At 38.2% G+C, this 13,597-nt stretch overlaps 1 protein-coding gene across 1 annotated transcript in view; it reads right to left on the bottom strand.

Moving 5' to 3' along the window:
* The window catches only part of ABI3BP (ABI family member 3 binding protein), a 258,261-nt gene that overhangs the window by 43,862 nt on the left and 200,802 nt on the right, over positions 1 to 13,597 (bottom strand). The window contains exons 50-52 of the mRNA XM_079921882.1: positions 13,031 to 13,108; positions 8,554 to 8,619; positions 6,580 to 6,645 (exon numbers count right to left, since the gene is read on the bottom strand). Of these exons, the coding sequence (XP_079778008.1) occupies positions 6,580 to 6,645; positions 8,554 to 8,619; positions 13,031 to 13,108 (210 nt within the window). The remainder of the gene's footprint in view (positions 1 to 6,579; positions 6,646 to 8,553; positions 8,620 to 13,030; positions 13,109 to 13,597) is intronic.

The raw sequence follows: 13,597 nt of genomic DNA, 5'->3' as shown, positions 1-13,597 counted from the left end.
CACTATTTTTTGAGGGTAAAACTGTATTATATCCTCTAGAAGCTTAGTAGGCTATGTGTGACTTCAGTAGATCCTTCTTCATAGCCTTTCTCCAAATCTTTCCACCCTTAAGAAAACAAAGTATTTTGATCCAGTACTGCGCAAGCGCCTTACATATTCATGACGTGATTTGATCCATACAACTCTTCTGGGTGGGAGATACCACCCGGGTCTCACAGATGAGGAAACCCAAGGCAAGGGGAGAGTAAGCACTTGCCCAAGGACTCACAGCTGAAGTGGAGGCATTCACACCCATGTGTGCCCAGCTCCAAAGCCCATCTCCTAAGCACTAATTGGGATAGTACAGAGTGCTTTTTCCTGTCATCTTCTTCCCTATGTTAAAGAGAAAACCACAGGCCCAAAACGGCATCACTTGTGCTAAAGCCCATGATACCAAGCCTAGACTTAAAAGCTGACTTAACTGCAGTTTTGACCTTCCCCAGAAATGTAATCTCAATCAACCAGTCTGGAATATTCTGGTCAGCACTGCGCCCTTCATCCCCCAGAGGAAGAAGAGGCAATCTACTTAAAACCCATGCAACTCCCTTCTACCCAAAAAGAAGTTGTCCTGGCCTAAAAATAGTATTTTCTTTTCTTTTTCTAATAGTTCCCTTGCCCCACCCTTCTTCCTATAAAAAAAACCTTTCATTTTGTACAACCCTTCAGAGTGCCCTTCTGGTTGCTAAATGGGAAGCTGCCTGATTCAGAAATTGTTGAATAAAGCCAATTAAATCTTCAAATTTACTTGGTTGAATTTTGTTTTTAACGCTTCTCTTACTCTTCACAATGACTCTGACTTTAGCCCTCAAGTCCTATACTTTTTCTTTTGGGTGGTTTGAAGTGCCACCACTGGGTAAGGGCTAAACAGCCATGGCTGGCAAGCACGTGTCATTCATCCATGCCACTGGTGTGTGGAACTCAGAAATACAAGGATGACATGGTTTCCCAACCAGGCACATGCAAATCCAACAAGTCACAGGCTGGTGAAATGGAGATGTAGGAGAGAATACAAAAGTCTGCAGGATTACTTTATGAATAAGATCAAACATGTAAACATCCCTGGCCTCTTTTCCAGTTACGGGAGAAATCAGCAGAAACGAGCCATTTTCTGTCACTTTCTGTATAGGCAGAGATGGAAGCATCACACTGTTATGATTCTTATAGGTTAAGTACCCAAATCAATAGAATGTCAGCTGCTAAACTGGACTTTGTCCAGCCTTTAGAAACAGAGAAAAGCCAGTAGTGGATGAGAATGTTGGTAAGAACCCAGCAGAAGGCAGCTGCGGGACGCAGGGAAAGAGCATTGAACAGCGGACAGGAGACTGAGCTCTAGTTCTGGCCTTGGTTCCACCTAGCTGTGGTTTGCATGTCAGCCAGGAGCAGTGTGAGCACAGGACCTGGAGACCAGTGAACTTCTGCGGCCCTGAAATGAGGAGAGCAAATAAATGCCAAAGGTAGCAGAGAGGCAATGGGAGGGCAAAGGAGAAGCCAATAAGAGCTATTGCAGAGAAAGAATCCTCAGGAATTGGCAATCAGCCAGTCTGGCCCAGGCTGTGACCTGAATTCTTTTTCCCTCAGGCAGGATTAATCCACTGTTTTCTAAAGGGCAGAGTTGGCTCTGGAAGAACCAAGACTTCAGCTTCAGTGTGAACCTCCATTGCCATATGGGACTTCTCCAAAAATATCTGGATTTACATAGTTCACCCTTTAGCAATTTATTGTCAAAAATGAAGTAAGGATTTGGGTATTTTTAACCATGGTAACAGAAGCTTTGCAAACAAACACAGTAAACTGGGAATCAATTTCCAAATGTAACAGAGACTATTCCCTGTGACCAAAAGGAGTGGTATTTATGGATGATTGGTTTCCTCATCCTTGTCTCCAAACCTTAGCACCTGGCTAAAAAGTCAGGGGTGATGAGCCAGCAGACTGGAAGATTTAGCCACAGCTCAGACAAACACATTCCTCACCTTGGAGGAGTCTGGGTTCTTGTTGTCAGGCATACTCCGTGTGGGGTCAGTGAAGTGTGGATTCCTCATTAGGAGAAGAAGGAGTAGAGAAAGGAGTTTGGGGTTCAGGTATCTAACATATCTGCCAAACCGCATGTGCCAAGTGCTTTCCAAACTACATTTTGCCTGGCACATAATGGGCTTTCAATAAATGTCAGTTGAATGAAAGAATAGTTGCACAACTCAGCAGCTTCCTTCCATAGGGAGAAAGTTGGAGAGATTGTCTAGCACAGAATGGGCAAATTTTTTCTGGCAGGGGTTAGACAGTAAATATTTTCAGCTCCGTGGGCCATACTGTCTCTGTCACAACTATTCAATTCTGCCACTATATTGTGAAAGCAAGCCATGTTTCTATAGAACTTTATTTACGAAAAAAAGACAGTGAGCTGGGTTTGGTCTGTGGGATTGTACTCTGTGCAATCCCCTTGGTCTAGGGCATGCTGTTGCATCTCTGGAGTCAGATCTCAAGTTGGTTATAACATGTAGAACATAATTAAGCTGAGATACATCTCTGGAAACCCTGAAAAAGCAGACTGCTGGGAAAATGACCTACTTAAAACTTCATTCTCTGAAGGCTACTTTCTAACTTTAAGGTGGAGAAATATTTATACATATACATGTGAAATAAACATAAAGCAGGGTAAATATCTATAATGATGTTATAAATCAAGAAACTTTGCTCAAGATAATTTAAAGATTCCTGGGGCTTATGGAATCATTGAAAGAATTGTGTAGAGGCCCAAAGAATCAAGGACCATAGTTTTGAGGCCTCAGAATCTTTCTTTTTTAGTTTTCCAAAGGCACAACATTAAGTGGCCTAAAATCATGAAGAATATGTCCTATAAATCCTAAACACATCCTTTTATCAACTGATTTTTTTATATGTAAAATATCTGTGCTGAAAACTTCAGCAAGAAAAGCTATAGGAAAATATATGTGAGATGGATAACAAACATACATATTATGGGTGAAATGTCAAACTTGGATAAGGAATCAGTTAACACAAAAATGGTATCTCATTAAGACTCAATAGAGGTTAGAAGTGAGTATGAATGAGATAGTAGGACTGGGTCAGAGAAGAAAGAAAAGAAACTTGATGTGAATACCTGCATTTCTATTAACAAGTTAGATCAAAACTATGCACAGTCTAAGTAATGTGGACTCATGTAAGTCTACAACCTGAAGAGAACAGATTTAAAAACATTCTTTTTCTCACCAATTTCTCAAGACACTATTTCCCAGGCAAATACTTCAAGAGGTGTTAAATTTTCCTTTCATAATATGCTACACAATGGCATCTGTAATTTGCAATTTTTATACCATTACTTCTTTTCTTGCCTTATTGCACTGGCTTAACACTCTGCTTCTATTTTCAATGGAAGGGGTAAAAGTAGGAATCCTTGCTTATGTTCTTGATGTTAGAAGAAAAACATTTAAACTTTCACTGTAAAATAGGATGGTAGCTGTAGGTTTTTCACAGATGCCCTTTATCAGAGTGAGGAAAATTCCTTCTATTCCTAGTTTTCTGAGAGTTTTCATCATGAATGTTTTTTGAACTTTGTCTAATGGTTGATTTTTTTTTTAATTTATTGAGATGATCATATGATGTTTTCCTTTGCTCTCTTAATGTGGTAAATTACACTAATTTGTTTGAATGTTAAACCAATCTTGCATTCCTGAGGTAAGTATCATTTGGTTGTTATATGTTGTGGTAAACAAGGAGATGTACCACCCATATCTCCAATCAAGGCCCTCTCAGCTGAGGCTGACTGTGAAGGATATGACAGTGGGATACTGTCTGTTGACTTCATTCCCTTCAGGTAGGTCAGGCAAGTCCTTCCCTGAAGGGGGATCCCAATAGACAGACATCAGAACATAGAACATGTGCAACACATTTTGATTGGGGATGGTAGTGGAGCAAGGAAAGGGGAAACAATGAGCTCAGCTTTGTTTACCTGTGCCTATCAACCTATTTCTTTTCTTTTTTTAAAATAAATTTTATTTATTTATTTATTTATTTTTGGCTGTGTTGGGTCTTCGCTGCTGCATGTGTGCTTTCTCTAGTTGCTGCGAGCGGGGGCTACACTTCATTGTGACGTGTGGGCTTCTCATTGAGGTGGCTTCTCTAGTTGTGGAGCATGGGCTCTAGGCATGCGGGCTTCAGTAGTTGTGGCACATGGGCTCAGTAGTTGTGGCACATGGGCTCAGTAGTTGTGGCTCACATGGTCTAGACTGCAGGCTCAGTAGTTGTGGCACACAGGCTTAGTTGCTTTGCGGCATGTGGGATCTTCCTGGACCAGGGCTCTAACCCATGTCCGCTGCATTGGCAGGTGGATTCTTAACCACTGCACCACCAGGGAAGCCCCACATTTTACATTTAGATCTATGATCCACCTTGAGTTCCTTTTTGTTTAGGTAGAGGAGTTCTTTGTTTGCTTGGTTTTTGTTTTGTTTAGTGTTTTTGCATACAGATATCCAGTTTTTCCAGCACCATCTGTTGAAAACACTGTCCTTTCTCTGTTGAACTCCCTCTATACCTTTGCCCCATGTCACTTCACCATAATTGTGTGAGTCTATTTGGTTGATGGTGCTGTTTAGATCTCTATTCTTGCTAATATCCTGTCTGCTCATTTTTTAAAAATTTATTTATTTATTTATTTATTTTTGGCTGCCTTGGGTCTTCATTGCTGCACGTAGGCTTTCTCTAGTCACCACAAGCGGGGGTTACTCTTCAATGCGGTACGTGGGCTTCTCATTGTGATGGTGGCTTCTCTTTTTGCAGAGCACGTGCTCTAGGTGTGCAGGCTTCAGTAGTTGTGGAGTGCGGGCTCAGTAGTCCATCAATCTATTTCTACCAGCAACCAACTAATTAAACTGAAGAAGTCCTGGTAAGAGATCATCCTTTCAAAGCTAACTTAGGTGAGTTATTACAAAGTTGACTTTATCTACACAAGAGGGTAACAGATGTCAGTTTGTATTACAAGTGGCTCTGGAAAAAATATTTATATTGCTAATAAACTAAAATATAATAATGCTCTGTTTTCCCTCCAAAAGACAGAATTTTCCTTGTGAGAATCAATGCTTGATTATACTGAAGGTTAATGGCTTTCAAGTTTGATCATAGCTACTTGTTCTTTGTTTTGTTAACATAAATGCTTTCTTCTATTTGTACTTAGGTAAACTCCAGGGAATTATTTTGAATATTAAGAAGGTGGCTCTGTTTAGAGCCAGACTGTTTACGTCAATCTGAGACACTATGAACTGCCTAATCCCACTTGGGAAAAATAAAAGGAACAGCTGAGCATAAATAGATATTGGAATGCTTTCTTGCTTTTCATGAGTCAGGAATTTATAGTATCTGCCTCATTAATTGAAGGGAAGTGAATTCCTAGAACTTCAGACATTGTAATAACCGAGTACAAAAACACACACTTAAAAAAAAATCTAAATCTTTTTTTTTTTTTTTTTTTAGCGGTATGCGGGCCTCTCACTGTTGTGGCCTCTCCCGTTGCGGAGCACAGGCTCCGGACGCGCAGGCCCAGCGGCCATGGCTCACGGTCCCAGCCACTCTGCGGCATGTGGGATCCTCCCAGACCGGGGCACGAACCCGCGTCCCCTGCATCAGCAGGCGGACTCTCAACCACTGCCCCACCAGGGAAGCCCCTAAATCGTTTTTAGACTGAATACATGTCTTCAGGTAGTATTCATATCTCTTTCTCATTAGGGAATAATTATGGGTTGATTTTATATATACATATTAAATAAACTAATTTTTATGCTTTTTTACACAAGCAGGCACAAGATTTGCACTATTTAAAAAATAGTTCAAGGGAACAATGCAATCCCATATTAAGGCATTTAATAACTACCATTTATCCACTTAGTGAGTTGAGTGTTTGAACTTTTATCAGATCATTGTTCTATTTATCTGTATGATATTCCATAGACGAGACTGGATTAGGGCAATGTCACTGAATCAAACTGAATGATTTGGAAACACTGATATGCTTATAACCAGGGTGATCATTTGCTAACTGCTCTTCTCATTTAAATGTCATATTCCAGGTGGCTAACAGATCTGGGTGTATTAAAAAAATTTCAGTGGTACTTGCGAAATTATAAACTGGAAAACGAAGTGATAACAATCTCAAAGACCAAACCTGTATATAGAAAGTGTTTTGAAGTTAGGGAAACAGCTATTTTGATATTTTAATTCAATAATTCATATTCAGGATATTTTTAAGAATCAAGACTATATATTGTAGCTGTAGCTGATTTAGTGGACTAGGCTGAGAAAAGTGAAAAACTATATTTTAATCTTTTCAGAGACATTTGAAATTTTGTTCTTGTTGTTGAAATTTTGACTTCAGAATGAATTACAAGTTTCAATTCTATGAACTTCCAAAACTGGCTGTACTAACAAAACTGGTAAAAAAAGGAATTGAAATGTGCATTCAACAAAATTATAAAAATTGAATGAAAACATTTAGAGTTTAATAGGATCAAAAGGAAATAAATTTGTGATCATTACCTGTTTCCATTCCATTCCCTTTGGGCATTGTACTGGGTTTGGGTCTTGTAGTTGTCCTATTCAGAACTACAATAAAGTGGGAAATAAGTAGTTTAGACATTTTTTAATTGAAAATTTGTAGCCAAGGAAAATAAAACTTTCCAGAGAATTGGAAGTCATTTAACTGGGCGATAAAAATATGATGACTCACCAAAAACTGTTGTTCAGAATATAGAAATCACAAGTCTGGTACAAAAATCATAGACTTGAATTTGAGGCCTGAGTATGTACTCTGAGGTGATCACTGGGCTTGAAAAAATAGAGGGAATTTATATTTCTAAGTGGGAACTAGCTGGCTTCATTGATAAGCACTAGATACATTCCAAAATGGGACTGAAGAAAGATCAGGACTACATATGCCGAAAGAAAACCCAAAACTTGATGTGTATTTATTTGTCAAGGCCTCCTAACACATAAGTTCGTGGTCACTTTGGAGGAGTCTCTAGGTACATACGCTCCCTCATAATCTTGGCCCAAGTCCACCGTTAAACTCAGAACTATGATAAAACCATTGAAATTTCTCTCCTGCTCTGTTGAGAGTCATAATAGTACAAAAACATTGAAGTCAGCTTTTTATCTTCCATTTAGCAGAGTTTTCAAGGAAAAGCACTAAGTGTATCGCGATTAAGAGAGTGAGTTCTTAAGCCAGACTGCTTGCCTTCGAATCCACTTCCCAGCCCTTCTTAAGCCTTAGCTTCCTCAGCCTTACCTCACAGGATGCATGGTTAGCACACCATCACTGTTAGCCATTATTGTTACTGTTTCCTTATTTTGTAGAAAGGTTTAATATAACCAGCCACACGTTAAATTCTCAACAGTTATCATGATAGAAAAATCACATGGAGTCGGAGGATTATTCCAAAAAATATGGGCTCCTCCATAAATCAAAGAAAAATGTATTTGTTCTTTCTTCCATGTGCCTGGAGAGATGTTCACCGGGAATGTTAGCTTATAAGCCATTTTTTCATTTAGAACTTTAAAACTTCTTAGAATCACAGAGGAGAAAAGGGGCAGAAAACACCAGAGTCTCTGGTCCAACTTGTATGTTAGCATAGGAGTGATTTATATGGACCAAATCAACCCCCAAGTTAACTTTTCACTAATAGTTCCAGTGAGGGAGATCCGAAATCCTTTGGTGAATTTAGATTTAAAGTATTTTCTGGGAATTCTCTACCAGTCCAGTGGTTAGGGCTCAGTGCTTTCACTGCTGGGGACCAAGTTCGATCCCTGGTAAGGGAACTAAGTTCCTGCAAGATGCATGTTGTGGGCAAAAAAAAAAAAAAAAAAAAAAAAAGTATTTTCCAGTTTATTTTCACTTTACTTTGATGTTTAAAACCTGTAAAATGTGTATTTTTGGTTTTTTTTAATCTGAAAGAATCAAGTAAAAATATTCTCCCAGAACAAGTCTTTTATAATGGAAGAGGTCTTTTCTCAAAAGATAACATTTGAAACATGTAATATATCATAGCTAATGCTAATGCTATCTCTATAATTGCCATGGAAAACTGAAGGAGGAGGGGAGAGTGTGTGTGATTTATGCAAAAATACTATTTTAAAAATGCTTTTATATTGTTAAGCTTCCGTGGTGGTATCTAAATCTGATTATCCTTAAAAATCTCAGTCAAGTCTTGCCACTTCCATGGATTCGTTATTTCCTCTCTACTTACCCACAAGGATCAGAATTTTGTATGTAATTTATTTCAGTTTAAGGATATATAGGCATCATTTGGTATATTTGGCTGTTTCAATATTTTTTTTTTTGGCAGTGCCATGCAGCATGTGGGATCCTAGTTCCCTGACCAGAGATTGAACCCGTGCTCCCTGCAGTGGAAGCGCGGAGTTTTAACCACTGAACTGCCAGGGAATTTCTCAATACATTTTATATCTTCTTAGATATGCTGATTATTTAGGTCATCAGAAAGAGAAACAACTTACCAGGCCTGATGTGTGGTTTGTCAGGTGTTCTGGGCTTCACAGGAGTTGTATACAATCTGTGTGGTGCTGAAACAGAGGAAACGCTTCACATTTAATCACCAGCACTCCTGAGCTCAATAAATGGAGATTTAGTACTCTACAGACCAACAGCTTGTACACTTTGCATGGAAGTATAAAGAATATCCTTAAATCTCCAAGTATGCATTACAGCATTGATGCTGAAGGAAAAAAAGCAAGTGAAAATATTCATGCCTGGAAATTAAAGATGCACACAGTCAAAGTGAGGTAGGTCATTGGTAACGTGTGTTAAGGATTAGTCATCATTTAGTCCATGTTTTTCAGGGGCATTTATTTCACCACATGGTTGCTTAATATGGTAAACATATAAGCCAACCATCTACCCCTCCATCCATCCATGCGTCTGTCCATCAACCCATCCATCCATCCATTCACATCTCTCAATCAGGGAGTCACTGTGAAACATTATTTTGCCAAAGGAGACAAATAATATTAAAGGCAGAAAGAAAAATATTTTTAGGTATGTAAGAAGAAAAGAGTGGAAACATGTGGTCTGTATCTAATTGTCTTAGCTCATGAACCCGGAAGTGAATAAATACTCACTTAGTGCCATCCATTAAAGCTTTAGGGATGAGAGAAAATGACCTCTGGTATCCTGCCCATCAAGAGAGGGTGAGCAAAGATCAAGAACTCAGACAGCCCTTGGACCAACATGCCACCTTGTTACTTCCTGCTCCTGTTATCCAGGGCCTGGCACAGTGAGGACCATTAATGAAGAGTTGTCAAATACATTTAAAAAATTAGTGACCATTGTAAGCAGGCAAATTCATGAGAAACTCAGCTGAAATATTTTTGCTCCCTAAGCTTTTAAAGTGTGCATCCATCCTGGGATGTGTCTATCCTTGCCTTCCCTCCTCTGCCACCCTTGACACACCACGTTGCTTCCTGCCACCAACTTTCTTGGTAATGCTTTAGCTAAGACTGGAAAAAATTTTCTTGCAAACTTTGTTAAGTAGATTACACCATTTTCAATGATTTTGTTCACATCTTGAATGGGTATTTATGTAACCATAAATCAGCAAATGCCTTGCCTACCACATTAAAAAATATACCTGCAAAACAGATTATAATGTAGCTCATTTATAAACTTCCTATGCGAGGACTGATGAGTAGAATTTTGCCATACTCAGGCCAAAACCAGCAGACACATACTGAAATTCTCTGTAGGTTTAATGTGCTCCTTTCAAAGTGAAATAACTAGAGTGAACAGAGGTACTGATTTATTTAAAAATAATCAATTCTCACATGCCCTAAAATGTGTGATGATGATTTGCAAATGGTTTTCTTCAATTTTCTTTGAGAGTGGTAGGATTCCCTGTCAGTTGAACATATTTCAGCTTTCTTGTTAATTTCTTCAATGTTAGATTGCTTTTGCTTAAAGAAACATAAGAATCGTGGCTCTTATTAGTATCATTCTAGAACACATATGAATTTTAAAACTTTAGAAAAGAAACAGAGAAGAGTGTAGAAATAATCAGCACTACATTCATTATTTCAAAGCCACAGGATCAGAGTTTTGGTTTTATTTTTTATACAGTCTTTACTTAAATCTTGAAAGAACTTTTTATAAAGGAGCTGAAATATAACTTATGTTTGGGCTGTGAGTTATTCACATAGCTCATCACCAGGTAACACATGGCCTTGAGAAAACTGATTGAGGGTTCCAATTTTAAACTAAAAAAAAAAAAGACAAAGGTGCATTGTGAGAATGTAACATTGTAAATATCATCTCCACATAGCTTTTGGTGACTAATAATAAAAATAATTTTAAAAGATGGCTTCATATCTAAAGAGTTTTATAAAAATTATTTTAAAAGAACACTAAAAATACTTGACAAAGATAACATCAAAAATAGATAAACAAGGATTACAGGAGAAATACCTTGAAGGACCTTTGTTTTGCCCAGTATAGGGAGAGGGAAAGAAGGGTACAAGGGTACACCCAGGGAGCCCTTATGCCCTGGGCGGCATACGGATCAGGGGGCTGAAATAAGTAAAATAATCAAAATGTCCCCAGGATGCCTCTGGCCAAGTGGATTTCTACCATGGGTTGAGATGAGAGGGGAAAAGGAGAGAAGCTTGAGTTAGGTCAGGGTTTCAGTTATAGCTGCAGGGAATTGTATCAGCAGACAAAGAAGCAAGAATGATGCAGAGAAAATGTGCCGGAGATCCTACTAGTAGGTTCATGCTGTAGGCTTTAGACACTAAGTTTCTTTGGAGCACTTGGCCCCACTGCTGAGGGCTTGGAGACCAAAAAGCCACAAGGTCCTGGTACATGCGTGGGTGGAGTATGAAGACCAAGAGAAACAATTTCACGCCTACAGCATCTCTCAAATTGTTGTGCACTGTCTTGCACATCTGATACCTACTATTAGAAACAAAACACAACACAATAAAAATAATACAGTAGATTGACCTCCTTGTCCATAGAGCTCAGGCACGCATTTATGAGGGTTGGGTCAGAGTGTGATCCTAGGACACACAGTGTGCTGTTACTAAAGTTGACCCTCTACTCCCAAGAAGGGTTACTGGCCTGGACCAGGTTGGAAATGCATTTCTGGTGAGCCCACTTTAAAGAGCCTTGGCATGAGTCTAGAAAAGTGTGAATCCCAGAGCTGCACAAGTTAGGCTCAAGCTAAGGATCTTCAGAACATAAGAAAGTAATTAAAATACAGTACATTATATAAGTATGTTAAGACAATTCATAGAATGATATCAGATCCTGGATATACAACCAATCAACTGTGAAACTCATCTAATAAAACCATGTTCTAGAAGCAATTTGATAAAAATATTGATACTCCCATTAAAGTAAGAAAAAGCAAAAACAAGAAAAGAACGGGTCTATGATTTTTACCCTCAATTCTGAAATCTACAAAGCTTTGAAAAGCTGAAATCTTGGGGCTTCCCTGGTGGCGTAGTGGTTGAGAGTCCGCCTGCTGATGCAGGGGACACGGGTTTGTGGCCACTGAGCCTGCGCGTCCGGAGCCTGTGCTCCACAACGGGAGAGGCCACAACAGTGAGAGGCCCGCGCGACGCAAAAAAAAAAAAAAAAAAGCTGAAATCTTTTTCTCATTTGGCAATACAACCTGAGCTGAATAAAGTGTTTACCCTGCTTATTGTAAGTATTTATATGTTTTTTTGTAAAAACATCAATGTGTTTGATTATGAGAATCCAGCTATCTTCTATCAAGCCAGACATTAAAGAGGTTTGCAAAAACATTAAAAAATAAACATATAAAAATCAGGATGTGGTATGGATATAATAGGTTTGAACACCTGCTGTTAATGGCTGAAGCTAGTAATGAGGGTGTGGGAGGGCTGTCATTATACTGGCTCCTTACTTCTGTGTATATTAACTTTATTTTAAAAATAAGTAGAAAGGTAATAAAGTAAATAATAAAATAAACATTTAAACCATTATAAAAATTAAATGAAACAAGTTCAAAAGTTTTACAAAATTTACAAGAACTGTCTTGTACTGTAGAGAGTATTGTCAGTCATGTTTATTTAGAACAAGTACTGCTCTGCTTATTATAAAATATATACCTTAAGATTAGATTTCTTTAATTATCATCTCCTCATATTGCTTTGTTTCTTCCACAAAGCTCCCTCCCCAGTTATAACTGACAATTGAGTACAATAAATTTGTCTTACAACTCTTTAAAAATTATTTGCCCTTGTTTTTTGGGCTTTCTCCCATATGCTAGAGGTAGACATGGGCAAAAGAGCGTAATTAAGGGGAAAAAAAGAAAACACGAAAATACTAGAAATCTGCAACTGGTTACAGTCCAAGTAGGACAGAAAGATATAAAAATGAAAGACTACCGAGAGCATGAAGATGTGAGAGGCAGCTCTGTGTAGATGAGCTAACTGCCCAAAAAGTAGAAGGAAAAAATAATATAAGGAGACCCCCAAATAAAGCTTCTTGGATGTTTTAATATTAATTCATCATTAAAAAATGATTTTTCTTGTTACGAGTTTCCTTTCTCAGGCCACAATACCAACACATTGATCAAGTTTGGGAGATGGGACAGAGGGAGGAGAGAGAGAGAAAGGAGGAGAAGAAGGAGAAGGAAATAAAGATTCTTATTTATCAGATGTGGAAAATGAGGCAAAAGAAGGTCAAGCAAGGGAAAAAAAATGGGAGCTCTCTTTCTTAGTCATCAGCATGAAGCAGTCAACCATACATTCAAAAGCACAGCTCTAACTAAAGAAATTGTCTTTCCTACATTCAACTGGTATTCATACAAATATTCCTATTTGGCTGATGTCCTGTACCTATGCAATGAAAAAACTTAACTCACTGTGATGAAAAATTACATTCTTATAAGAAAATTTTCTTCCTGCTTAAAAAAGAAGGAAAAGTTACTATCCAGAGGTGGGGAAATAGCATTACCCGGAGTTGTCTTTGCCAATTCAGTTGTTCGTGGAAACTTAGTTGTGAAGAGTTCTTGGGTGGATTGGTCTGTTTCTGCTGGAGGAAACACAGTAAGATGGCTGGCTTTAAACGATTATCATTATGAATGGGTCAAAAAGGAAACAAACAAACCCTACTCTTTTCTATCCCGTGCGGTGATAAAAGGGTAAATTGCATTAATAACTATGCCCAATAACCATCGTATGTCAAAGATAATGGTATATTTTAATAACTCTCATTTATTATATTTACTGTCTTCTTGCACTATTATTTTAATGATTATTATAAGGATTTCAAAAGCTTTTAGTTCAGAATCATCGTTTCATGATACTGGACGTGGCTATATTCTTGGATATGCCTCCTGTCTTTATGTATTATTGCCTTCATGTTTCCTCCCTATTTCATGAGCTCCACAAACTATTTAGGTGAGCTGGAAAAAAAATAGGTCATAGAAAATAATGTGTATTTACACCATAGAAGAATAAATAACCTATTTGTCTCATGTGAAAATCAAAGTTTGTTTATTGCCATACTGGTACATTACTC

Source organism: Stenella coeruleoalba, assembly GCF_951394435.1.
Source record: "Stenella coeruleoalba genome assembly, chromosome: 5".
NCBI lineage: Eukaryota > Metazoa > Chordata > Mammalia > Artiodactyla > Delphinidae > Stenella > Stenella coeruleoalba.
The sequence above is the reverse complement of the archived record's forward strand: the minus strand, read 5'-3'. Positions and strand labels throughout refer to the sequence as shown.